Source organism: Acinonyx jubatus, chromosome A1 (assembly GCF_027475565.1).
Source record: "Acinonyx jubatus isolate Ajub_Pintada_27869175 chromosome A1, VMU_Ajub_asm_v1.0, whole genome shotgun sequence".
In the NCBI taxonomy this organism is placed as follows: Eukaryota; Metazoa; Chordata; class Mammalia; order Carnivora; family Felidae; genus Acinonyx; species Acinonyx jubatus.
In genome coordinates this window covers 224,656,463-224,681,813 of record NC_069380.1, presented here as the reverse complement: position 1 = coordinate 224,681,813, position 25,351 = coordinate 224,656,463, and the positions used below count along the sequence as shown (strand labels likewise).

Below are 25,351 nucleotides of genomic sequence, written 5' to 3'. Positions count from 1 at the left end.
AGCTCTGTTATGGGAAAAGGAAAAAGATAAAGTGAGTATTTTTTTTGCTCTTAGAGTTCAAGTTTGGGTGTCAATAAGGTTTTTTTTTTAGGACACAAGTGAGAGCCTAGTTGGAGGATGAGCTTGCTGGTGAGTCTCAGGGGACTCTTCCTTAGTGCTGCCAGCTTGGGGGGAATCTGGATAACAGGTGAAGCAGAACAGAGGCGGTCAGGACTCCTCACACTTGGCATTTACTTCTCGGTGAGCAGAATGGCACTTTCCCACATGAGTGTCTTTGATGGGCGGTTTTGGGTTCAACTTTTGGCGCCCATGGTGGCGCGTATGGCCTTGCTTGCTTTGTGAGATACGATGACCCAGAGGGAGGAGTTGATCATGGGTCACGGTCATCTCGTCTCTCTGCTGAATCAAATATTGTTTTGCATTTAAAAAGTTCAGAATGTTGGCCCAGGAAGATGTTAGATGCTATTCTCTTTACCGAAAGTGGGGTGAATGTTTTCAGCCAAATATCCTAGTACATTTTTAAGAACTCAAATTTCTGTATGTGGATCTGCAGTATTTTTGACCAAGGAGATTGATTCTCTTTTGAAAAGTATCAAAGATGTTGGGAGACCAAAAAAAAAGAAAAAAAATACTGAAGTTGTTGCCTGTCTTATCCTGGGGATAAGCGGTAATCCCCCAAAATACCATTGGCCCTCATTAGTATTACCCTAAAAATACTGTCTGATATTTCAGAAGGGTACTTGGTGATGACATTCTGGCATTTATAACAGTATGCTTCTTACTTTTAATAGTACCTTTTGTTCATAAAGAAGCTTAGGAACCATCATTCAGTTGTCCTTCTGCACATTTTTGCTACTTTAGAGAGAATTAAAGCTACTAGTGTGAAAAATTTTGTAAGTTCTTGTCAGGGCAAAGTACCCAGATTGTGACCATGTGGCATAGCCCCCTTGTCTTTTTTTTTTTTTTTTAAATTTCACTTGTTTATTTTAAGTAATCTCTACACTAAATGTGGGACTCAAACTCATGACCCCTAGACCAGGAGTTCTGGGCACTTCTGACTGAGCCAGCCAGCACCCCTCCCCCCATCCTTATTGAAGCTTTAGTATCTTTAATTATAAAGCTGGAATGATAAAACCTCTTAATGCGGTCGTCATGATGTTGAAATCCGAGTCTGCATGTTAAGGACTGGAATCCATATGTAGCATGTATCAGTGGCTATGATTTAGTATTGTTCCCATTTAATACTTGAATTACTGGATTTGTAAATAACAGCACTTTTCTGGATTGCATGACCAAATAGTACATGTGGATCATTTTAAGTGTTCAGAATCAGAATTGAGTTTCATTATTGTTGAGAGGCACTATTAATCATTCTAGGAAATGGTAAAAACCCAAATTGGTGAAATGTGTTTTTAAAATTCCAACATCTTGTGCGGAACACTTCTTTGGCTTTTCTAAAAAGAAAGAATCTGGCTTTCTGTTGTTAGTGTTTGTTTGCTTGCTTTTTAATTTTACCTCTGCTGATGAAGTAAATAAGATGAGAAAATAAGAGTTTCATGTTGTGACTTGAAGTTTGAGATCTTACTGCGGTTCCTCTGAGGACAGATAGATGATCAGAGCTGTAAAACTAAGGAAGGATCTGCTTGGGAAGGCTAGATTTTCCTTCTCTGTTGTAATTTGTGAAAATAGTGAGGGAAGTAATAAAATATATCTAGAAATTTCACCAAAAATGTTGAGTGATACCAACAGACTTCATTAGGATTTTCAGTGTGTTAATGAGGGCCACACCTGCCTGTCACCCGAGGTTTGTACTTAGTATGTGACATAATTTTTCTAAACACCTTAAGGTAACTTAGTTCTGTTGTAACATTCTCAAATGCCAATCAGTCTGTGTGTGTGTGGGGGGGTGGGGGGCTTTGTGTGAGAGGTTGGTGAAGCTTGACTGCTGGGGTCAGGTACTGCCCTGGAACAGGGAAGATGCCCTAGACCCCAGATTATAGAAAGTCACCATCCAGGATAACGTTTGGAGACCATTCTGTCTCTTTCTTGCAAGACCTACAACCCAGTTTGGTTGAGAGCTTAGCATGCTGGGGAGGGCAGGATGGGGGCAGCTTGGGGGAGAACAAGAGGTGAGGTGTGGGGAGGCGCTGGTTTAAGATGAATGAAGCACATATGTGTAGAAATGTATTCCCTGCAGACGTAAAGTTAAAGAAAGCAGGAAGCACACAGGAAGACAAAGACGGGGCCTTCTGTGATGGCTTCCCAGGTGACAGGCAGCACTCAGACATGTTCTTCAGAATCCCAGTTGGGGATGAAGTAGCCCATCCACGTCTCTGCCAAAGCAAGGGCTCTTGCCTTTTGCTCCATCCTTCCTGGCCATGCAGTTGGTGGAGGGACAACGTTACATGAGTGGTTCGGTGACGACGATGGACCTCCGGTGGCATGAAGAGTCCTGTCCTCTCTGTTTCTGTCTAAGTGTGCTCCAAATGTTTGTTTTTCAGGTGGCAGAGATAAACGTGGAGGTCCCATTTTAACGTTTCCAGCCCGCAGCAATCATGATAGAATACGACAGGAGGACCTCAGGAGACTGATTTCGTATCTAGCCTGTATCCCTAGGTAAGTTCCGTGTGGTTCGTGGTTACTCAGTGTTGCCACCGTCCCAAGACATGTGACTTGAATTCCAAGCAGACGAAATAGTACAGAACTAAAATCATGATCTTTCTCCCTTTTTATTTTAAAGACTCTTTTTTTTTTTTTTTTTAACATTTGTTTTTGAGAGAGAGCGAACAAGCAGAGGAGGGGCAAAGAGAGAGGGGGACAGAGGATCTGAAGCGGGCTCTGCACTGACAGCAATGAGCCCCGTGTGGGGCTTGAACTCACAAGCTATGAGACGATGCATGACCTGAGCTGAGGTTGGATGCTCAGCTGACTGGGCCACCTAGGCGCCCCTTGATCTTTCTCCTTATTTCCATTTTGTGACCATTCTGTCCTGTATACAGCACTTCTGGGTGTGGAGATGAGAAGCATGTGTCTTGCTTGAAGAGCTTCGTGTGGAGGTGATGGAGTTGGGACGCCCACGAGGCTGGGATTAGGATGTGGTGCTGGAGGTGGACGGTCATCGGTGAATCTGGTACCAGCACGCAGTGCGCTGTAAGACCAGGAATGGAATGCTGTTTCTAAAAATGTGTTTGTCTTCAGGCTCAGCTTCAGGGCTTTTTTTTTTTTTCTTTCTTTTTTCGAAGTTAATTTATTTATTTTGAGACACAGAGGGACAGAGTGAGTGTGTGTGAACGGAGGAGGGGCAGGGAGAAAGAGAATCCCACGCAGGATCCACGCTATCAGCATGGAGACTGATGCGGGGCTCGAACTCATGAACTGTGAGATCATGACCTGAGCCGAAATCCAGAGCCAGATGCTTAACTGACTGAGCTACCCAGGTACCTGTGAGCTTCAGTTTCTTTCTTAAAAGTATTCTCTTGATTTTGTGGCATGATGTTTGGTGGGGCTTTAAAAATCTTTACCAGGTGATATGCCACGTTTGGGAATCCCCATTCAGTTGGAGACCCCATTAGTGATAGGGTGGTTTAGTGTGGATTCTGAAGAACACTAAGAACAGGCAAAGCTGTATTTTCCAGGTGATTTTTTTTGGAAAAAGAATACTGCTGTGATATAGTCCAGGGATTTAGGCATGTCTGCAGAAAAGAGATTGCGTGTGTTTGGGTTGGAGGGGTGTTTCCCTGTGAGGAAAAGGAAAGGCATGTGCTAAAAGGGGAATAATCAGCGTGCTGGAATACGAGGAGGCCAAACGAGGACGTGTGGAGGAGAACTCGGTCATTATATAGGCTACAGTAGACAGGCACGTTAATGAATGTGTTATGCAAGAGAATGATGAGAGCTGGTCAGTAGCAGCGTCAATGGGGTCTCAAAGGTGGAGGTGACTGTCATGGATCTGCCACAGCACGTGGGTTGGGACACTCCTGGCCTATTTAGGTTGACACCAACAAAGGAAGACAGCAGTGCCCATTTGTAACCCATCCTTGCTGTGGCTGAGGAAAGTCAGCTTTTGCTGTTGACGGTCTGGCCTGCTGAGGAAGTTGGTGGGTTTTCCGGTTTGGGCGTCCTTTATGAGACAGCAGTCACTTTGCATCATCAAGGACAAAGTGATGTATGGAAGAACTCACTCTTTCCTCCTACTCTGGTATTTTCTTGGGCTGTTGAACTGTTGACACCGTGAGTTAGAAAGGGGTTTAGAAGTTTTGGTCTACTCGCTATCATTTATAAATAGCACTTACAGTTGACGAGCACCGTTTACGGAGTTCGTCTGTGTGCTCGGTGCTGGACTCATGGTGGAAGAAGAAACAAATTCAGAGGATGGTGTAAAAAATAAATCTCTGCCAACCAAAGTGATACTCATCACATAGTATAATAAGAAAGCTGAATTTGGCATATATCCAGCTTAGTTTTGAAAACATTAACATAGTGGAATGGCTGTGTGTAACTTTGGCAACTTGCTATCTGGTTTTAAAATCTGTGTCGATTGTAAATATTAAAATTGGTTTTATTTCACTGACATTGTAAAAAAAAAAAAAATTGATCCACGTGTATTTTGGATCATCTGCATGACCCACCTAAACCTACCAAACTTGGGTCGTGGAAAATTGTGAGCGTATACAAAAGTAGTGAGAATAGTGTAGTGAGCTCCAGCTTCAGTGATGATCAGATTTTGTCAGTCTTGTTTTTCTCTGACCCTCCCCCCCCCAGAATATTTTATAAAAAACCCCAAGAATCCTGTCATTTCACTTACAGATACTGAAGCGTATTGAAGGGTGAACCTTCTGCTGTTGAGCACAGTCACTTTTATTTCATTGCCTGGGTTTGCTTTTGTATTTACGATTCCCAGTGACAGGAAACATCCTTTGCCTGACTTGGTAAATGATGAGATAAGTAGGATGAACGTGTAAATGACCCATTTCTCAAGTGATAGTGGGCAAATTTCACAGTGGTCCAAATAGAGAAAGGGGACAAAAAAATGAGTCCTCTGTGCCCCTTGCGTGGGTCTACCCGGACCAGACATGAGCTGCTCTGTCTCCCTGGAGTGCTGGGTAGCAGGAACATTGTTCTGGTTTAGCCAAACAGGAGGGTCCATAAAACCACTCTCAGACTAACGATGTGCAGATTTTTTCCACTGGTGGGTTTGCTTGCGTTTAACTCTGATTATCTGTTGCTATAGTTTCAGAGTGGCATGAATCATTCTGGGAGTCGTGAGACTTCTTTTACCTGTCCGTTACTCCTGGTGGTTTCTGGGATGTGAAGGTCGCTACCTTTTGCTGTCCCTCAAGCTGGGCAGTCTCAGGGCCCTGCATTCCCAGATGTGGAGAAGTGTGCCATCCAAACAGCACAGGCAGCAGAGTCGGACCAGCTGTGACGTGTCCCAAGCACATTACTTTTATCAGTTTTCTGATGTACAGAATGTGGTAGTAACGTGGGATCCTTGTGAGTAATGACTGAGGATACTTAACATCCGTGCCCAGGGCAACGCCTGACACAGGGTCGCTACCTCAGAAACAGTCTGATAATCTCCATCATCTCTACACACTCTTCCGTTTTCCTTCCTTTATTTTTTGTTTGGATGTGTGCTCTAGAGCTGGATTATCTTGTTTTTCTTCTGCACGTGCCTCTTAAAAGGTGGCCCTCGAAGATCAACACGAAGTGAGCTGAGCAGTGCTGAGGAGTTTGAGGATTACTTGGGTCACCTTCTCTGCCCTTCCTGCCCCCCCTTTTTTTTTTTTTTATAAGCAATTGAAGTAATAGAGTAAATGTCATGGAATTAGTTTGCAAGGAAATTTTCCATTAACTGTGTGTAGGAGAAACAAGTCTCACTAGAAATTCTTGCTGGTATAATTGGGATTCCCACACAGTGATGAGAATAAGCTCAGTCTTGGTACATCTCTAGGTGTTTATTGCTCTTATTGTTTGAAATACACACAACTAATTATGTTCTAGATCGTCTTACCTTCTTTAGAATGATTTATAGTGGCTCCATGGATAAGTCACCTCAACTCTCTTGTGACTGGTGAAGTAGTATGAAGACTTTTGACTGATTCATTCATGAACATTCACATAAAAAGCTACTTTCTTCGTCTAGAAACTGAAGAGCGTTTCTCTCTTTCAGAGACCAGCATTGAAAAGGGACCTTAGTTGTATCTAAAATTGCCTTATCTCACAGATAAAATGAGGCTCTTAGGTGAAACTGCTGAAGTAACTGGTTGACAGCCGCACTTTCCCATGAGCGCTGTCTTCCGGGAAGGGCCGCGTGGACCCCTTCCCTTGTACACAGCTGCCCGCATTGGTTAGCTGCTCATAAATACACCTGGGTTCGGGAGCCTGCAAATCTTCCTTTCTTTTTTTCCTCTTTTTTTTCTCTCCATGTTTGTTTGTTTTGAGAGAGAAGAGAGAACGAGTGAGGGAGAGGCAGAGAGAGAGGGAGAGAGAGAATTCCAGGCAGGCTCTTCACTGGAGACGTGGAGTCCGATGCGGGTCTCGATCTCAGGAACCGTGAGATCATGACCTGAGCCAAGAACAAGAGTCAGATGTTCAACTGACTGAGCCACCCGGGTGCTCCACAAGTCACTGCTTTCTTAATAAGGACTGGCTTTTAACTGGGTAAAGAGACAGATTGTAAGGATGTGCACTCCCAGCCCAGTTCACGTGCTGTTTCATTACTTGAAAAGCCACTGGGTGGTTGGTTTGATTGTGGAGGAGGGTGGATAGTGAGTCCTTTTGTAAACTGGGCCAGCTCAAGTACCTTCTGGTTGTGGTGTTCCCTGACTTGTTCCTGTCGTTGAACCTGGAGTATTCCGGATTCCCTTTCAGCCCCTTTCAAGCGGAGGGTGCGGTTTTCTGTGCACGCTGCGTAGCACTCTGTGAGGAGAGGCACAGGCTGCCGGAGAACTGGTCCTGATGTGGTGAGGGCTGATGCCCCGAGTGCAGCCCGGCAGATGGCACCCACTGAGGCCCGAAGGGCCCGGCTGCACTGCACAGTCGCCCTCCTTTGTTGTGTGGCTGCAGGTAGAGCATCCGCAGTGGGATGTCCCTCTGGGGCAGGCTCCCTCTGCTCAGGCAGAGCCCGAAGAAGTCCAGAATGCTCCCGGTGACTTGGGAGATTTTGGGAGACATTTCTGGAAGCCCCGTTTGCTTCTAGGATTTGTGAAGGAGGCCTGTGCTGTTCTCTCGTTTGTGGCCCGGGACCTACTTGAGACAGGGAGACATGATACCAGGAGGGTCGTGTGAGCCGAGTGTTAACTCATTAGGAGTTTTTATTCACGTGTAGTTGTAGACGGAAGTGCATCAAAGCATTCCTAGCAGTTTCCACCTCTGAGTGAGAAGCTAGGCCGCTGATCAGCCTTGTCATCTCTTGGTGGATTTCCACACCATGTTTCTGGGGCCTGTGCCACCACCCACGCAGGGTCTGTCTCCACAGACTGTTTGGAATGTTTTGTGACACGCCTGTTACATGGATGTAGCTGTGACAGGAACTTTGCATCTGTGAAATTGGGAACAACGGCTACTCTGATGCATCAAGATAAGGAAAGGAATGGTGTCTACACGCACGCGTTCATGTGGGGAGGGGGAGGGGAAGGTAGAGGATGAACTTATGCAGTAGAACATGAAACTGGTTTTTTTGTTTGTTTGTTTGTTTGAGAGAGAGCGCAAGCAGGGGAGAGGGGCAGAGGGCGAGAGAGAGTGTGAAGCAGGCTCCACGCTCAGCATGGAGCCCGACTCGGGGCTCAATCCCACGACCCTGGGATTATGACCTGAACCAGTATCAAGAGTCAGACACCCAGCCGCCTGAGCCACCCAGGCAGCCCAGCAATTGGTTTTAGTTTTGACTTAATTTATTTTCGCTTTTTAACTTCACGTAAATGGTAGCAATTAGTTCTCTTGAGTTTTAATTTATGAACTGTAACTGTATGAATTTATAACTGTAAATGGTTACTAGTTTCTCAGGTGATTACCCGAGACAGAGAAATGTCAGGTGTCTTTCCTGTAGGCCCATACGTTCACGTTGGGTGAAAACCCAAGTTAGTCACCGCGCAGTTGGGGTCGTAGGTGTGATTCCAGGTGACCTCAGCGGCGGTCACGATCTGGCTCATGGCTGACCGGGATCAGCCGCCTGCACGGACTGCGTGTGTCCACCACAAGACAGCTAGGATGACAGCCCTTCCGCAAGGGTGAGCCTGCTCCGAAGTCTCTGGAGAGCTTCCGCATGAACACCGGAGTTCTCTCCTCTCACTGAGGATTTGTAACCTATCTTCAACGGCGATTTAACTCTGGATATTCTTTATTACAGAAGTGCATTACATATATTTCCCATGTACCCAGGGGTTGAGATTTAATAGAACTACTAATAATTATGAGCAACTGGCTTTTTCGTTTGTTTAAACTTGCCAGAATGCGGAGGGGAGTGCTGAGGGCTGGTATGTCACTGCTGCAACCCGGTGAAAAAGACAAATAAGTCTCAGTATCACCATGAAAATCTGTTTACCACCAAAACCCCACCAGAAGGGTGCCAAGGACCCTCAGGGAACCTCCCGAGATAGCTCAGAGGCCTGAGCCAGTGAAAGGGGACAAAATGGGACATTGGAAAGTTCCAGTGCACTGGGATGGGTGGTTTCCGTACCTGGGAGGCTCTTGCGACTGCTGTTCTTTGATCTGTGACCTTCCCCACCTGGGCTCTGTGCACCTGTCAGGGGTCTGTCCCCACTGGTGCTCACCAGGGACCTTTGCTGTAATAGTTACTAGACAATGGGTGCGATCACTTAATACACAAAAGACGAGAAATTCCCTCCCCACCAGCCCACCTGACTGTACGGAGCCCCACAGACAGGAGTCAGCCTCACCTGGTGGGACTCAGAGAAAGGGTCGCATGGCTTAAACCTATTTTTTCTTTCTCTCTAGTGAAGAAGTCTGCAAGCGAGGATTCACGGTGATCGTGGACATGCGTGGGTCCAAGTGGGACTCCATTAAGCCTCTTCTGAAGATACTGCAGGAGTCCTTTCCCTGTTGCATCCATGTTGCCCTGATAATCAAGCCAGACAACTTTTGGCAGAAACAGAGGACTAATTTTGGCAGTTCTAAATTTGAATTTGAGGTAACTTCCATGTGTAGCCAGACCAATTAAACCAATAGGTGTGGTTTCTTGAAAGTGGACTTTTCCTTCTCATTTTAGATATCAGATTTTTAAAGCCACATATTAAATGGGAGCTGCACATCTTGTTACATGTGGCATGTAAAATTAGTTATTGCGTAAAACAACAAAAATGGGTTCGTTTATCCCGTTATCCTACTGGATTATTTTTCCCGAGGGAGATACAGGCTCCAGTCCTCTTGGTTTTGGGTGGTGGGGCTGCTGAGGTACAGGGTGTGTAGCATAGGACAAGGTTCCCTTCTCGCCTGATAAAATAGCTTTACCTTCCAGTCCTGGTGGCTCTGTGTGGCCTCAGATTCATTATCCTTGCCTCCGTCTTAGAAATAAGGGAACATCGTGGAGACATTCCCAGCTTCACATGTCCGGAATAAACGGAGTTTTTACCTTGTCCTTGCTAAATGGAGAAAATGATCTGTTAGGTATTTCATATATCAGCTCTCTCATTTATGAGAAGGGAGATAGTCCTCTAAAAATGACACCGAGTGCCAAATTCAACAGTGCATACGGTCGCGGTCTCCCAGACGGTCCACAAAACAAAAGCCTCAGCCTGTTGCTAATTTAACTTCTCTTCCCACTGACACCTCTCCTTCAGCTACCAAGGCTCTGACAAGGCTTTGGTGCAGTTCGTGTAATGAAATGGTTATGGGAAGAAAGTATTCTGGCCAGCTTGAAAATTGATTCATGCCCTGTTCTGTAATAGAGTGTTTTCTAATAAGATGTAATGATTTTTGGTTGAATAGATTGCTTCTCTTAGCACCTTTGCCCAGACAGTAGGTTTTAGTGATGTATTCATGTGTGTCGATAAGGTAAACAACAACAATAGTATTAAGCACATCACACAGTATTAATTCTCAAGCTTTGTGTTACCTGTTAACTTCTCAAAGTGTTTTCACATGGGTATTACTTACATTTTAAAATCTTCTTCCGTGGTACCGATTTTCAATCTGATATCTGAGTTTAGTTTTAATTTGAAACTACATTCAAGAAATTTAGGTAAAAGATGAAACCAGTAAGCCCTTATTTTCACACGGTAAAGCGTGATTTTGGATGACAGTTGATTGGGTCTTATTATTTTCTTAACACAGAATTTAAAGCGGGTTGTCTTTAATTACACACGTTTTAAGCAGAAATAACGGTTTAGCAATATAATGCGTGCACGTTTTTGCTGGTCTAATTTTGATCTCTCCTTCTGGGCCTTTAAAGTTACCTGTACCAGCTTTTCTACTGAGCTTATTGTCTCTACATTGTTACCAGCCTCGGCCTCTCTCTGTGAAGTGATTAGATCCGTGGGTGTTATTAAAAGTCTGAGCAAATGAGACAGGAATGAACCTACAGTCAGTTGCAGGCCAGCACGCTGGGCTGGGAGCAGCCCGTCTTTCTAGCTCAGTTTGTTGCTCTTTGCAGGTTCTCATGCCAGCCATCCTGGAGTCGATGCACTCCTAAGTCTCTCTAAGGCCGGAGGTGACAGAGGTGGGGCTAGACCAGCCTTTCTCTGTTTTGTTTTTTGCTTCTAGGCCACAAATCTTTTTTTCCTTTCACTTTGTCTTTGCATTTCATGACTCCTCTCCCACTCCCTGTGTTTCCCTTGAGGCACGGTATTGGTAGTAACCCTGCAGCAGCATGTGGTATAGGTCGGGTGAGGTTAATCTGATTTTTGCTTAGATTGTAAAGGATGAAAACTTCGTCACTGTTAGATTGGAAAGTACAACGCTTATACTAAGAACTGTGGCAGATCATTGCAATGAATGAAACTCTCCCTCTGTCTTTAGCTTTGTGACAGGAGTTTCCGCCCCCTTTCTGGCTACTTCTGTATATTCTGTAAAATTTAAAAAAGCCATTCATATCCTAGCATCCACTATGTGATGGGAGGTGAAGTTAGGACAGGGTGAGTGGTAATGGTGGTCCGGTGGGAGCGCTGTTTATCATTTAATGACCAGCTCACAAATCACTGTCCTGAGAGTGAGGGCATTAGCTTGATGGTAGATAGGAGGAGGCCTCTACGGTGTTTTCTGTTGGGAGTGAGGTGGTAGAGTGGTGTGCATGAGAAAGAGTGCATTGATGAAGTAAAATTGGTAAATCCTCTGCTCTGTTTTGCAATTTAAGACATTTCCTGGTAATTGTGCCTAAGGTAGTGGGTTAACTTCCACATTCTTGGAAAGAAATCCAGGCTCTTTAGCTCTCCTGAAATACATATCCTGTAATTTTAGGAGTTCTGACTAACGTGTTGCTCTACCAGATTTATCTTTCACTGACTATACTGGTAATGTTTCTTTCATCTACATTTATTTTTTATGGGGCCAGAACAAGGTATGTTTTCTATAGATTAAGTTTGAAAATCTCTGAGTAAGTATTGCAGATTACATTATGATAAGGCCACGTAGACTTGGTTCATCTTCTCATACATGATTTTTTTTCCTCTTAAGACAAATATGGTCTCTTTAGAAGGCCTTACCAAAGTAGTTGATCCTTCTCAGCTCACCCCGGAGTTTGATGGCTGCTTGGAGTACAACCATGAAGAATGGATTGAAATCAGAGTTGCTTTTGAAGACTACATTAGCAATGCGACCCACATGCTGTCTCGGCTGGAGGAACTTCAGGACATCCTAGCCAAGAAGGAATTGCCTCAGGATTTAGAGGGGGCTCGGAATATGATCGAGGAGCATTCGCAGCTGAAGAAGAAGGTGATTAAAGCCCCCATAGAAGACTTGGATTTAGAGGGACAGAAGCTGCTGCAGAGGATTCAGAGCAGTGACAGCTTTCCCAAAAAGAACTCCGGCTCGGGCAACGCGGACCTGCAGAGCCTCCTACCCAAGGTGTCTGCCATGTTGGACCGGCTGCACTCAACTCGGCAGCACCTGCATCAGATGTGGCACGTGAGGAAGCTGAAGCTGGACCAGTGCTTTCAGCTGAGGCTGTTTGAACAGGATGCCGAGAAGGTAAAGGAGCAGGGAGAGGGAAGCTAAAATGAAGCCTGGAGGGGGAGGCCTCCTGGCTCACTGGGGCCGGCAGCCAGGGCTGCCTTGGTCGGGAGAAAGGGCCAAGGAAGGGTAAGCCACTCTCACGGCGTTATTTCAGAACTCGCCAAGTGTCACTTCAGAGATCCGCCCTAAGTCTCCCTCCCTGTTTTCCTCCTTGGGCGGGCCAGTGCTATTTTAGGAACTCTGAGTTATTAATTACTGGCAGTTTGCTTTAGGATAACCGTAGGATGAATGAGAATGGTATCTCGAGTTAAAAGAGTGAACATTTTATAGAATTATGTTATTGAAAGTGCTAATTGTGTACGTGTTTTGCTAATAACTGCTCTTCACTCCTCTCTAGGTAGTGACAGAACACCGTTCAGATCTATCACTGAGTATGTTTTTAAAATAAAAGATGAATAATGTGTTAAAAATAATGGCTTCTGGGAAATATGGGCAGTGATTACTGACGGTCTCCTTTTATTCTTGTGCTCCAGACAAAATAACCCGTCCAAGCAAATGTTTGTGTTACAGGCTCAGTCTTAGCAATGTGGAAACACTTATTTATAGGACTGTGTTGTAAGCCATGAATATGAGTGAATTGATCTTTCTTAATTTGAGCCCATTGAATTTTTTTCATGGACAGGAGAATATTTTTAAAGCAAAAACCAAAAACAAAAAAACGGTATCACAAACCTTTGTTTCAAACAGTGACAAGCCACTACCGTTGTTTGGCAAGCTTTTAATATATCTGTCAATGTACTTCTGTTTAAAGAAGTGCCTTGTCAAAGATGCTAGAAAATCTTCCTTTCAATTACTAGAAAAACAGGTGACTGTCTGGGATTCTGGTTCAAGTCATGATACCAGGACTAATTGATAATTACTCCTTTTTCCTTAAAGGTTTTCCTTGTAAACAGCATAATTGTCATCCTTTTCCAGGTGGTATCTGTATTGACCCTTGAGAGGGATGTCATCATTAAATTTTTTCCCCAGTCCTTTTTATTTTTATGACAGATTTCATTGTTTGCATTTGCACAGCTTTTAAAATACTGTTTGCACTAAAGCGCATATGATCTTGTAGTCGCTGGAATTGCTGTCAGTAATCTGTGGGCATCGCAAAACTGGTCCACATACCTGTAAGTCCCTAATTTCACCCAACAGGTCTTTAATTGAAGAGCAGTGCTTTCATCAGCCTGAGGGATTTGAATACCTCCTTAAAGAGTAGCATCTGCTCCTTACATCCTCGTCAAAGGAACGCAGTAGACATTAGATTTTCTCATAGACCCTGCAGGTTCCGAACTGCTTACTTTGTAGAAGTCAAGGATCTTTTGGACCCAAATCCCCGAGAGGTTATCAGAGGAATGACACTGCCCTTGATTGCCTTGGTCCTGCTCCTGGGCCTGTGCCAGTTGCTTCTCTTCTGGAGTGATTTCAGGTTTTGTTTTTTTTTTTTCATTCTGGTAGATGTTTGACTGGATCACACACAACAAGGGCCTGTTTCTGAACAGCTACACCGAGATTGGGACCAGCCATCCTCACGCAATGGAGCTCCAGACACAGCACAACCACTTTGCCATGAACTGTATGGTAAGACGCTGTCAGAACAGATGTAGCTTGTGTGTGCGAGTATTTTAGCAGACGGGCGGTGTTTACACAGATGGTGTCCCAGTGCACTGCCAGGAGCCTTTGGAGCTACCGATTAGGTGGTCGCAGCTGACCTCCAGGTGTGGGAAGTTCTCAGTGTTGGCGGTATCCACGGCGTCTTTTAAGTTTTAAACGAGCAAAAATGTGAAAACAAGCAAACAAACCGGTAAAACTCGAACTGGTTACTTGGCTGGTTCAACATGGATGATTTTGATGCTAGCTCGTGTGCTGTCCCTCTTAGGAGCCTACAGGGGCCCCAGAAAGGCTCCTCAGTGACCACGTGACTCTCCCGAGAGCCACTGTCACTGTGCTGGCTGCCCTTCCCGAGGAAGAAGTAAGCCAGCCTGCCTGCTGTCCGCCTCGGGGCGCACTCCAGTTCTCCTGAAACGTGACGTTTCCTTCCAAGCTGAACTGAAGTAGTGGGGTCCAGACATGAGCCGTGCCTGGAGCTCCCTGGCTCTGTTTGGGGTTGATGCCCCCGATTCCCGTGGCCTGTCGTGACCAGATGGGGGGTTGTTGTAGGACTATTAAGCAAAACAGCAGAAGACCAATGAATTTTAAGTAGCACTTTTGTTACATTTTTGGAGTTATTACAACGAAAATATTCTATATTCTATAGAATATATTCTATAGCATATATGTTCTATATTCTATAGCATATATGTTCTTTCTATAGACAGTTAAGCTTCTAGAAATTTTCTTTTCAGGGACAAAGAGTTTTGGTTTGGACTTTGAGGCAGTCTGTGAGAATTAACCACTCGTGGACCTTATAGCTTTTTTTTTTTTTTTTTTTTTTTACAGAGCACTGAAGCAATATAAAGATGGGCTTTTTTTTTATTAATTAAGATACCACTTAATTGAAGTTTGGTCAACTAAATGCTCCAATTTAGGTAGTTTCAAAGATAACATTTAGCAATAAAATTTTTGTAGTAGACACCATCAGAAAAGTTTGATATCTGTTCTAGGGTTTGAGGTAAGAGAATTTCTGGTTTAAATGATCAAACCTGGGCATAGATGAGGAGAGCCAAAATGTTACCTTTGGAGGAAGCTTTTTAGAATATCTTCCCAAGAAATTTTTATCAGGTTTTCAGACCATTCTGACCCTGCAGCCACAGACAGTAGGTGTGCAAATCCACTGTATCACATGCTTTAAAAACAAGAAATGCTAACATACACTTCAAACAAACGAGGACACACAATGTCTTCTCACCCCACCCACCATTATTAGTGGCACATTTAGGATCGAGAAGATGTGAGCGTGGTGTGGAAGGCAGCAGTGTGGGGCGGGAATGCAGAGTTTTCTCATCTGTAAAGTGGGGATTATAGCTGCCTTCCCTGGAGTTCTGTTATTTTATTTCCTCTCTATCTGTAAAATACTAAGACAATGCTGAACACATAGTAAGTAAGTACTTGATAAATGGTGATTATTAGCAGTCGCGTTATCACCAATTAAAAGCACTGTTAAACTTTGGGGAGCACCTGAGTGGCTCAGTCAGTTGAGCGTCTGACTCTTGATTTTGGCTTAAGTCATGATCCCAGGGTCGAGGGACTGAGCCCTGTGTCAGGCTTCGTGCTGGGTGTGGAGCCTGCTTAAGATTCATTCTCTCTCTCTCCCTCTCCCTCTCTCTTCCTCCCTCTCCCTCTCTCTTCCTCCCTCTCCCTCTCTCTTCCTCCCTCTCCCTCTCTCTTCCTCCCTCTCCCTCTCTCTTCCTCCCTCTCCCTCTCTCTTCCTCCCTCTCCCTCTCTCTTCCTCCCTCTCCCTCTCTCTCCCTCCCTCTCCCTCTCTCTTCCTCCCTCTCCCTCCCTCTCCCTCTCTCTCCCTCTCTCTCCCTCTCTCTCCCTCCCTCTCCCTCTCTCTCCCTCCCTCTCCCTCTCTCTCCCTCCCTCTCCCTCTCTCTCCCTCCCTCTCCCTCTCTCTCCCTCCCTCTCCCTCTCTCTCCCTCCCTCTCCCTCTCTCTCCCTCCCTCTCCCTCTCTCTCCCTCCCTCTCCCTCTCTCTCCCTCCCTCTCCCTCTCTCTCCCTCCCTCTCCCTCTCTCTCCCTCCCTCTCCCTCTCTCTCCCTCCCTCTCCCTCTCTCTCCCTCCCTCTCCCTCTCTCTCCCTCCCTCTCCCTCTCTCTCCCTCCCTCTCCCTCTCTCTTCCTCCCTCTCCCTCTCTCTTCCTCCCTCTCCCTCTCTCTTCCTCCCTCTCCCTCTCTCTTCCTCCCTCTCCCTCTCTCTTCCTCCCTCTCCCTCTCTCTCCCTCCCTCTCCCTCTCTCTCCCTCCCTCTCCCTCTCTCTCCCTCCCTCTCCCTCTCTCTTCCTCCCTCTCCCTCTCCCTCTCTCTTCCTCCCTCTCCCTCTCTCTTCCTCCCTCTCCCTCTCTCTTCCTCCCTCTCCCTCTCTCTTCCTCCCTCTCCCTCTCTCTCCCTCCCTCTCCCTCTCTCTCCCTCCCTCTCCCTCTCTCTCCCTCCCTCTCCCTCCCTCTCCCTCTCTCTTCCTCCCTCTCCCTCTCCCTCTCTCTTCCTCCCTCTCCCTCTCTCTTCCTCCCTCTCCCTCTCTCTTCCTCCCTCTCCCTCTCTCTTCCTCCCTCTCCCTCTCTCTTCCTCCCTCTCCCTCTCTCTTCCTCCCTCTCCCTCTCCCTCTCTCTTCCTCCCTCTCCCTCTCTCTCTCTCTCTCTTCCTCCCTCTCCCTCTCTCTCTCTCTTCCTCCCTCTCCCTCTCCCTCTCTCTTCCTCCCCCTCCCCCTCCCCGTTCCTTTCCCATGCTTATGTGCTCTCTCTAAAATAAAAAAGAAAATTAAAAACTCTTAAAAGTATGAATGATGTCTTTTTTTAGGTCTATCTTCTGATTCTTTACAATAAACTCATATCACTTTGCTAAGTTGAGATTTTTGTTAAAAAAGAGCAGGGTAACTGTGTGCCATGCTGGGTGGCAGCTGGTTCCAGGCCCCGTCCTGCCCCTGGCCCACCACAGTACTGTGAGTGCTTGGTGCCTGTCTGGGGCATTTAGTGGTGCAGAGCAAGGGCCTGGTAACTTCTTGTGCTACCTGCAGTGTGTTAAACATTTTTTGACAAAATGAAAATCCTGGTCATCAATATGCACGGTCGATAGTCTGTAAAGAAAGCGTGCGAAGGGACGCTAACAGTTGGGCTCATTGTGTGTCACGGATACTTTGAACAGCTGTGACAGTAAGAACTAGCGGCAGGTACCGTGACGCAGGGAATTCTACGTTGCTGTACTTGTGCAGAGGGAGTTTCTTGGACTGCATGCCACCACGTTCCTTTTTCTGTGTTGCCAGTGATGCAGCCATGGGAAGGGTCTGATCTGTAATCCGCAGACCGGCACTCTCTACGCAGAGTGCAGTCTGCTTGAGGATACGAAAGGGTGACACAGGACACATAACGCCATCTCGGTGGGAGTGAATACCCTCAGGTTCCCACGGCGGGGCCATCCGAATGGGGAGCTCTGCTCTGGGTTCCAACAGAAGGCATCTGCTTATGCTCTTCCAGCAGGACTTTGGGGTTGATATCCTCTTCAACGATACAAACAAAGCAAAAATTAGCATTTACAGTAAAACCTTGGATCGGGAGTAACTTGTTCTGTGAGTGTTCCGCAAGACGAGCAAACGTTTCTCACAAGTTTTAACTCGATAAACGAGCGACGTCTCGCAATACAAGTAGTTCGTGACCCCAGATGTCACACGATCCCAACTGAGCCAGCGGCTCTTAAAATCCACTTCGGTATGCAAGCCCTTTGGATATCACGCGTGTTTCCAGAATGGCCCGCAACTAGAGAGACAGAACACCTATGAGAAGGGGAGCCACTAGTTTTGACTAAAGGATGCTGGTCAGAGCATTATTGCCATAAGAGCCGGCGAGGACTGTTTCCCACGGACTGTGACCTTGGCTGACTGTCGCAGCTCCACAGGTGCCCTCTCTCCCTGCACATCTGTTAGCTGATTCTAGCCTGCAGATGTGCCCGGAAAAGGAACTCAGAGGCTGGAGTCTGTGGCTGGACTCTGATCCCAGAGTACCCTACCTAGTTCAGATTTGGGTGAAAATGGAGGGAAAGAACGGACAGGTGCACAGGTGCATTCTTCAGGGTGCTCACTGGGTGGGCTGCAGACCAGGTGGCAGTGAGGAGGCTGCTGCAGGGGGTGTGGCAGAGGGACAGTGGCTCAGAGGACCACGCGAGAGGGGAGGGGAGGCCAGAAACATGGAGAGGGGTCTGGATAGGTTGGATGATCAGATTTCACGGCTGGATAGGGAGGGAGGAGCCAAAGAAAGAGGTGTCTTGGTGGGTTTTGGGGAACTTCTAAGAGGAGCAGCGTTGTGACGAACTAACTGCAGCTGGGGTTTGCTGAAGGTGCACGCTCCCCACTGCTGCCTTCCCTGGAATGGGAGCCTCAAGGGCGACTGAAGGTGGCAAGGGGAACAGCATAGTGAGAACTAATTTGGGGAGAAAGGGGTGTATGTTTTTCAGCCTCACAGTAAACTGGTAGGCTTGAAGATGGGCACTTCACGGAGTAGAAAAGCTTGATTGAAGGTGTGCACGCAGCGTGGTTCCTTTTGTGCCTCGGTTCCTCTTCCGTGGAGAAAGTGGATCCGTTTCCAGAAGGTTCTCTATTGGCCCCAAAGCGACAGGCGCCTGGAGCTCGTGTAGACAGGAGAGCTTGTTTCCACACAGAACAACAGCCCATGGTTGATCCGTGCGTAGTTTCTGGGTTCTAGTTAAAACCTGCAGCGTTGGGTTTTGTCGGTTCTGGGTGACTGCTTCACAGTGGGCTTGCCATCTGGACCCTTTTCAGGATTCGAAGCCAGCGAGTGAGTCAGAGTATGTTTGTGCGCCCACTTGTGTACTCTGTTGCTTTGTGCCTAACAGTCTGCCTCTCAGCTAGTTGATTTGTAATTTTACAGTTTTAAAAATAGAAATTGAAACCAATGCTTAGAGTTTATGGAAATCAGATAGCAAATATGTACACTATTTTGTACCAGGTGATTCTGCTGTTCAAAATATAACTGAAGTTCGTGGGCTGTGTTTCAGAAAGCACCATCCTCTGTGTTTCTTAGAAAGAAGCTTCTTGTCCGCCTTCCCTCACGAGCCCTCTTTCTCTGCCCCTTTTGCAGAACGTGTATGTAAACATAAACCGCATAATGTCGGTGGCAAATCGCTTGGTAGAGTCTGGCCACTACGCCTCTCAGCAGATCAAGCAGATTGCGAACCAGTTGGAGCAGGAGTGGAAGGCATTTGCGGCAGCCCTGGATGAGCGGAGCACCTTGCTGGACATGTCCTCCATTTTCCACCAGAAGGCTGAGAAGGTCAGTGCCCGGGCCCCACGGCCCACGGGGTGGTGACAGGAGGACTTCCTCCTTCGATACCCTCCCAACTCCTTGGAGGACTTTTGTGTGACCCTTATAGTGCCTAAGAACATGAGCTCTCAAGCCAGGCTGCTGGGAGTTAAAACCCCAGCTCTCTTACCTGGTGCTGTGCAATCTTAGGCAAGTTACTTCACCTCTCTGTTCCTTGGTTTTCTTGTCTGTAAAGTGGAACTAAAAGTATGTGCTTGAGAGGAGTGATTTATCACATAAATGAGATATTTCGTACTAGGTGCCCCGTGTAGTGCCTGGTAAGTAGTGTAAGTACTGTAAGTACTAATAAGTGGTAGCCACTGTTCTTGTTCCCTCTTCTCCCTTCTCCCCACTCTACTTCCCTCCCTCCCTCCCTCCCTCCCTCCCTCCCTCCCTCCTTCCTTCCTTCCTTCCTTCCTTCCTTCCCTCCCTCCCTCCCTCCCTCCCTCCCTCCCTCCCTCTTTTCTTTCCCTCCCTCCCTCCCTCCCTCCCTTCCTTCCTTCCTTCCTTCCTTCCTTCTCCTCCCCCTCCCCCTCCCCCTCCTCCCCTCCCCCCCTCCCCCCCTCCTCCTCCCCCCCCCCCCCCCACCTCCTCCTTGCTGTCACTTTTAGTATTCTGATTAGGGTGATTTGTCAGCAAGTACCTGAATGCCTGATTATCAGGTTTAAATATCAGGAGTTTGCTTTTCTCACAAATCAAGAAGTTGCAAAGTGTAGAGAGTTGTAGCCATACAGCCATGTTGGGGTCGGGTCTGCTCCTCCCGGGTTTGTGCCGCAGTTCCTGCACCTGCACCCTGGTGTCCACCATAGTCTGGGATGGCGGTGCCTGTCGCTTTTATCAGGAAAACATTAATTTCAGAAGGTCCCCTACCCCAGCACACCTCACCTCCTTTCCCCTTGAGCGGGAGTGGGGTGTAGGCCCGTGCTCTGGCTGCGTGGGAGGGTGCAAGAAGGCAGACGTGGCTTTTTAGCCTCCACAGTAGCGGCCACGCTCTGCCAGCAAGGGCTCGGGCTGACAGACGACTTTTGGGAAGGCAGTTTACAGTGTCTTTCACATTTATTAAACTGTATGGATTTGAACCCGACACTGGCTTCTTTAGCTGAAGTGCTGGTCAGAAGACTGTGAGAGGTCATATGTGCGTCTGCTCGTAGAACCCCCACAGCTCTGCAGTCCTCCAGCGCTCGCTTAAGCAAACGTTCCCTGAAATACACAAGGAAGTGCTTCGCTCATGACTCAGACTTTAATTAGTGGAAAGCATGCTGGGCAGTGAAATACCTTTTTCAAGATGTGGAGAAAGAACACAGGACTTTTAGCCACTAGGAAGGCGTATGGGAAAGAAGCAAGTGGTTGCCTGATGTTAAAGGAAAAATATTGATTGGGGTCATTTTTTGTGGTGGGCAGAGACTGCATTCATAGGGATCCGTACTGACGCTGTTAAGAAGGAAATGGTATAATCGAGAAACTGTCTCTGTTGAGGAGTGAAGTCAGTAAACGTGAGATAGAGCCCCAGCTTGCCCAGGGTTTTGGCAAGGTAGCTAGAATGTTGCACAAGACCCTAATTAGTAGTGATCTTGACTCTAGAAACCTTTCAAATATGAAGCAGAAGAAGAAACTGAATGGTATATAAAGAGAAAAAAGTCTTTGTGGCCTCACGTGAAAGCTGTGAATAGGGGCTTCGGGTTCCAGTAGTCCCGATTTTTCAGCTCCCTAACCTATGCATTTAACTGGCTTTATGATAAAGGGGAAACAAAAGCCCACACACAAAAACAGGTTTAAAAAAAAAACAACACAGGACCCCACCCCCCTTCTGCAGAAAACAGCACTGTGCTCACCTCTGGTTCCTGTCTTTGTCCAGGGTGTGGTGTATTATTCACTGGACGTTTTTGTAGGTGGGAAGATGAGCCACGTGGTCTCCCGCACATATGTCACCTGGAATCGTCACGTGTTCTACTGCAAGAATTAAAGTGGCAGTGGGCTCTCAGAAAGTTCCATTAAGCTGATATGAATAGATGTGAAACAGGACAACCTATGTGGTGAATGGCAGAGGGTCTGAAGCATAGTAACACACAGGGAAGGTCCCTTTCATGAACGCAAGCCTGGGGTGTTCTGTTTGGATAAAATGAGTGACTGTAAATTATGGATTTGAAGGAAACTGGACTAGATGAATACATTATTGAACACAATATTGTGGAATCCTGTGTAAACATGACAGTGCTTGAGGTCTCTGTGTGTATCCAGTAGCCAGAGAAGAAGCCAAATACAAGTTAGGGTCAGAGCGGCCTGGTGAAGAAAGGGCCCAGCATCTCTGATGGACCTTGGCTAAGGCCTGGCCAGGCAACTGAAATGTGGAGGTGGGGCAGTAGGACCTCTGCAGAGACTTTCTTTACTCTCAGGTAAAGACGTGTTGTGGATCTTCCCCCTTTACTGAACAAAAGTAAGATCTTTGAAATTCTGATGTGTGAGGGAAGCCCACATCTACCAAGTAGTTTTCCTCTTTGCGGAAGAGAAATGGGTTCAACTTTGTTCTTCTTCTTCTTTTTTTTTTTTTTTAATGCTTTGCCTTCCAGTTATGCTTAAGCTGTTTTCATAAGCTCAGTTGGGAGAGGACCAGAAACTTGGACATCATGAATTAGGTTTCCAACGTAGCCACCTCTTTGACCCCCATCCAGACTTACCAGTAGGAAACTAAATCTGATTAGGGAGTTAGGGAGGCACAGAGCTCAAATATGTGACCCCCATGGTTAATGGCTTTACCAAAGGAAGCAGCCTTCCCCGTAAGGATTACACTCCAGCGAGGGAGACGTGTGCCCGGAACTGCCCAGCCACACTCCTCTGTGGTCCCGGTGGGTGTTCTCGTGTTGGTGTCTGCCTGTGGTTTTATAGATGTAAGTCTTGAGGTGCAAACTGGGTGAGGAGAACATTGCATAGATGGCACGCCTCCTGAAGACGTCTCAGCCATTCATCTCATAGTCTCATGTCGCAATTAGAATCTCAGTTTGCAGACACGGAGACAGGACCACAAGACCAGCAGTCTTACTGGTAGATGGTGTTTAGGGGCTCCAGCCTTCACTTCTTTTGGTCATGTGGCATATCCACTGAATTGTCCCTTCACACTGAGAAGCTTTCATAGCAAATGTTATTAGACTTAACAGTTTTGTAGAACAAAGAAAGTGACTTGATTTCGCTACACCTTAGTGCCCTAAGACGCTATTTAAAAAAAATGCTCTAGGGGGTGCCTGGGTGGCTCAGTCAGTTAAGCCTCCTACTCTCGACTTCGGCTGAGGTCATGTTCTTGCGATTCATTAGATCGAGCCCTGTGTCAGGCTCTGTGCTAGGCCTGGAGGCTGCTGGCATTCTCTCTCTCCCTGTCTCTCTGCCCTTTACCCTGCTCGCTCACGCTCTATCTCAAATAAATTAAAAAATACATTAAAAATTAAACAGATGATCTCGGGTGTGAGGGTGATCCGGCTGCGACATCTGTCACCCCACTGATCCCCAGGGTTGGCCTGGCTGGCTCGGCGGGTGTGCGCTTCCTCCCTGTCCCACGTGCATTTCTCCCGGAGATGCACACTGCGTTGTCAAAGAGGGTGACTGTTCCCGATAGAGGAGGCTGTTGTTTGGTCAGGGGCATACCTGTAGCTGTGCTCTCCTGCTGGGACCCCCACACAAACCCTCAAGGTCCATTTGTGGAAAGGAGGGTAGTCAGACTCCCAAGGCTCCACATGTCCCAAGGCACATCCAAATGACATGCTGCGTGTAGCAATCTGCCTTCCTTTAAAACAGACAAGAGAGCTGCACTGTCCAGTATGGTAGCCAGTCACCATATGTGGCTACTGAAATTACTTAAGGCTTAGTAAGAAGATAATGTAAGAATAAATGAAAATTTTGTACAGTGTCCACATTTCACACGCTCCATAGCAACGTGCAGCTAGTGGCTACTGTACTGGACAGCACAGATACTCATATCCATCACTGCAGAAAGTTCTGTTAGTGCTGGTCAAGGTTCACCTTCACAGTGAACCATAAATCTGATGACCTCATTTTCTCTATGACTTTGAGGGCCTCTATAATTTGATAATAGCCAAAAATAAAGTAACAACCAGCATTTGCATAGTTCTTTAGAATTTACACGGCTCTTTAACACAAGATGTCATTTCATCCTTAAATCAGTCCAATGAAGTCGATGGGGCTGGTGGTATTTATTGTCCTTTGATTGTGTTTGGGGAGTGAGTCGCTTATGTTGGGACTTCAGTTGAGGTCTGTGACGGTCCTTCAGCTCCTGACAATAATCACACACTGTTCCACAAACAAGGCACTTAGATTAATATCCTTGTACAATTTCACTCTCCATACATAGTTTTAGAAATAACATTTCTGGTAAACAAGTCTTACCGCAATTACCTGGATAATTTTGTCATAAGTCTGGGTTGGAACTCAGAGGAAAATAGCACTTATCTACTATTCTTTTTGAATTTTTAAGGCAAATAATACACAACTAATCCCATTTTAATGGTATTTTACTTTATTACAAGCATAGACCTAATTCTTGGCTTGTGGACAAAACAGAAACGATTCTTATGGAAAAGAAATATAAACATGAAAGAAAAAGTTATTAATGAAAACAGATTCAAGGTGTGCAGAGTGATCATCGGCATATTCTGGTTCAAGCTGAGCCTGTCTCCTCCGAGTTACTGTGGTGTAGATGGCAGAGCTTTGCAAATGAAGCGGGCTGCTCCCTCAGGTGATTTCCCTGGGCAGAGAAGAGGGCCTGTCTGCCTTGGAGGAACCAGGAAAGAGTGTGTGCTGATTAACCCTCAGGGAGTAGAAATGATGAAGTAGAAAGGAAAAGTGGGGTAATATTTTCTAGAAATGAAAACAAAAATGAAGAGATGAGAAGTAAAAACCCAAGTTTGAGTTCTTATGCGTATAGATGTATATACACACATATATATCTACACACACATATGTGTGTGTATATGTTAAACCAGTGTCATTTTTGTTGAAGAAGAGAACCCCCCCCCCCCCAAATATTTAAAAAGTTGACAATTCTAGGAAGTTTTTGTGCCTTTGTCTCCTAAATCAGGCCAAGCCCCTGTGCTCGGCTGCACCCCGTCGTGAGCCCTGGTGTGGGTGGGAGGGATGGACATGCACTGGCTGTGGGTGGCAGGATGTGGGGCAGGCCAGAGGGCTGAGTGGCTCCCACGTTGGAAGCCCCCCACTCTCTCAGCATGTGGACGGTAGTGGAATAATGTTTATGCAAATACATCTCATTATTCAAGCTCTCCTGTTAAAGCTGTATGTATCAGTTACCCTGCCTTCAGCTGCTTGCCTCTTGTTTTCAGCCACACTTTTACAAAGTCGCCATTCCGCTGAGCATCAGAATTCTCAGTTCTGTAGCCAGCTCCTGATTTGAATTCACAGAGAAGCATTTAATTCTCTTGGATTCTCCGGTCTACCCTCAACCTAGCTGGATGCCGTGTGTTCACGAATTTGGGTCCAGTGCGCATTTAAAGCATCAGACCAAACCGTCTGCTCTGATCTCACTAGAGTATGGTAGCCACCTTCAGTATTGTCCTTTCCAGAGTGTCAGGCTCTGTTCTAGACCTATCCCCTGGTGTTGTAATCCCAAATTGTATTTCTAAGATGGTGACTCGTGTTGGGACGGGGGAGTCTGGAATGTAGTAGAGTGGTCAGAGAAGGTTGGGGAGTGAACACAGTGGGCCTGCCCCCCTTGCCCATTCATAGCCCACGTTATCCTATGAAAAGACTCTCACAGATTCTGTGCTATGTAGCTACTGTTGAACGTTGCCACCAAAGTCAACTCCAGGATGCCTTTTCCTTATGGAATACCAATTCGCAGCCTTCTTTTGGCCCTCTGATCAGGGGTTGCTCCCTTGGTGGCAGTGGGTTCAGACTTTTGGGGTGTTTAGCCCTTCAGAAAGCGTTGAGGGCTTCGAGCTTACCCTTCGGAGTCTAGGGTTTCCATCTCATAAACAAAAGACAAATTATGCTTGCACAGAAGTCCCGTGAAACCATGGCCAGGTTTGTTTCCATCATTGAGATATCTTAACCCAGTGAAATTAGATGTGCAGAATTCTTTCTCCACAAGATTTCCACATGGCAAGCCATCCTTTTCTGTGTATTTAGAATCTGGCTATATTTTTTAGGTAAGCATCTTTAGATTGACACTTCCACTTGTGCGCTATGGTGTAACTA

General features: G+C 46.4%; 1 protein-coding gene across 3 annotated transcripts in view; it reads left to right on the top strand.

Moving 5' to 3' along the window:
• TRIO (trio Rho guanine nucleotide exchange factor) overlaps positions 1-25,351 on the top strand; it is a 353,418-nt gene that overhangs the window by 128,766 nt on the left and 199,301 nt on the right. For all 3 annotated transcript variants that reach the window (XM_053202016.1, XM_053202021.1, XM_053202025.1), the window contains exons 3-7: positions 2,502-2,616; positions 8,959-9,151; positions 11,632-12,144; positions 13,630-13,752; positions 18,914-19,105. In XM_053202016.1, coding sequence (XP_053057991.1) covers positions 2,502-2,616; positions 8,959-9,151; positions 11,632-12,144; positions 13,630-13,752; positions 18,914-19,105 — 1,136 coding nt within the window. The remainder of the gene's footprint in view (positions 1-2,501; positions 2,617-8,958; positions 9,152-11,631; positions 12,145-13,629; positions 13,753-18,913; positions 19,106-25,351) is intronic.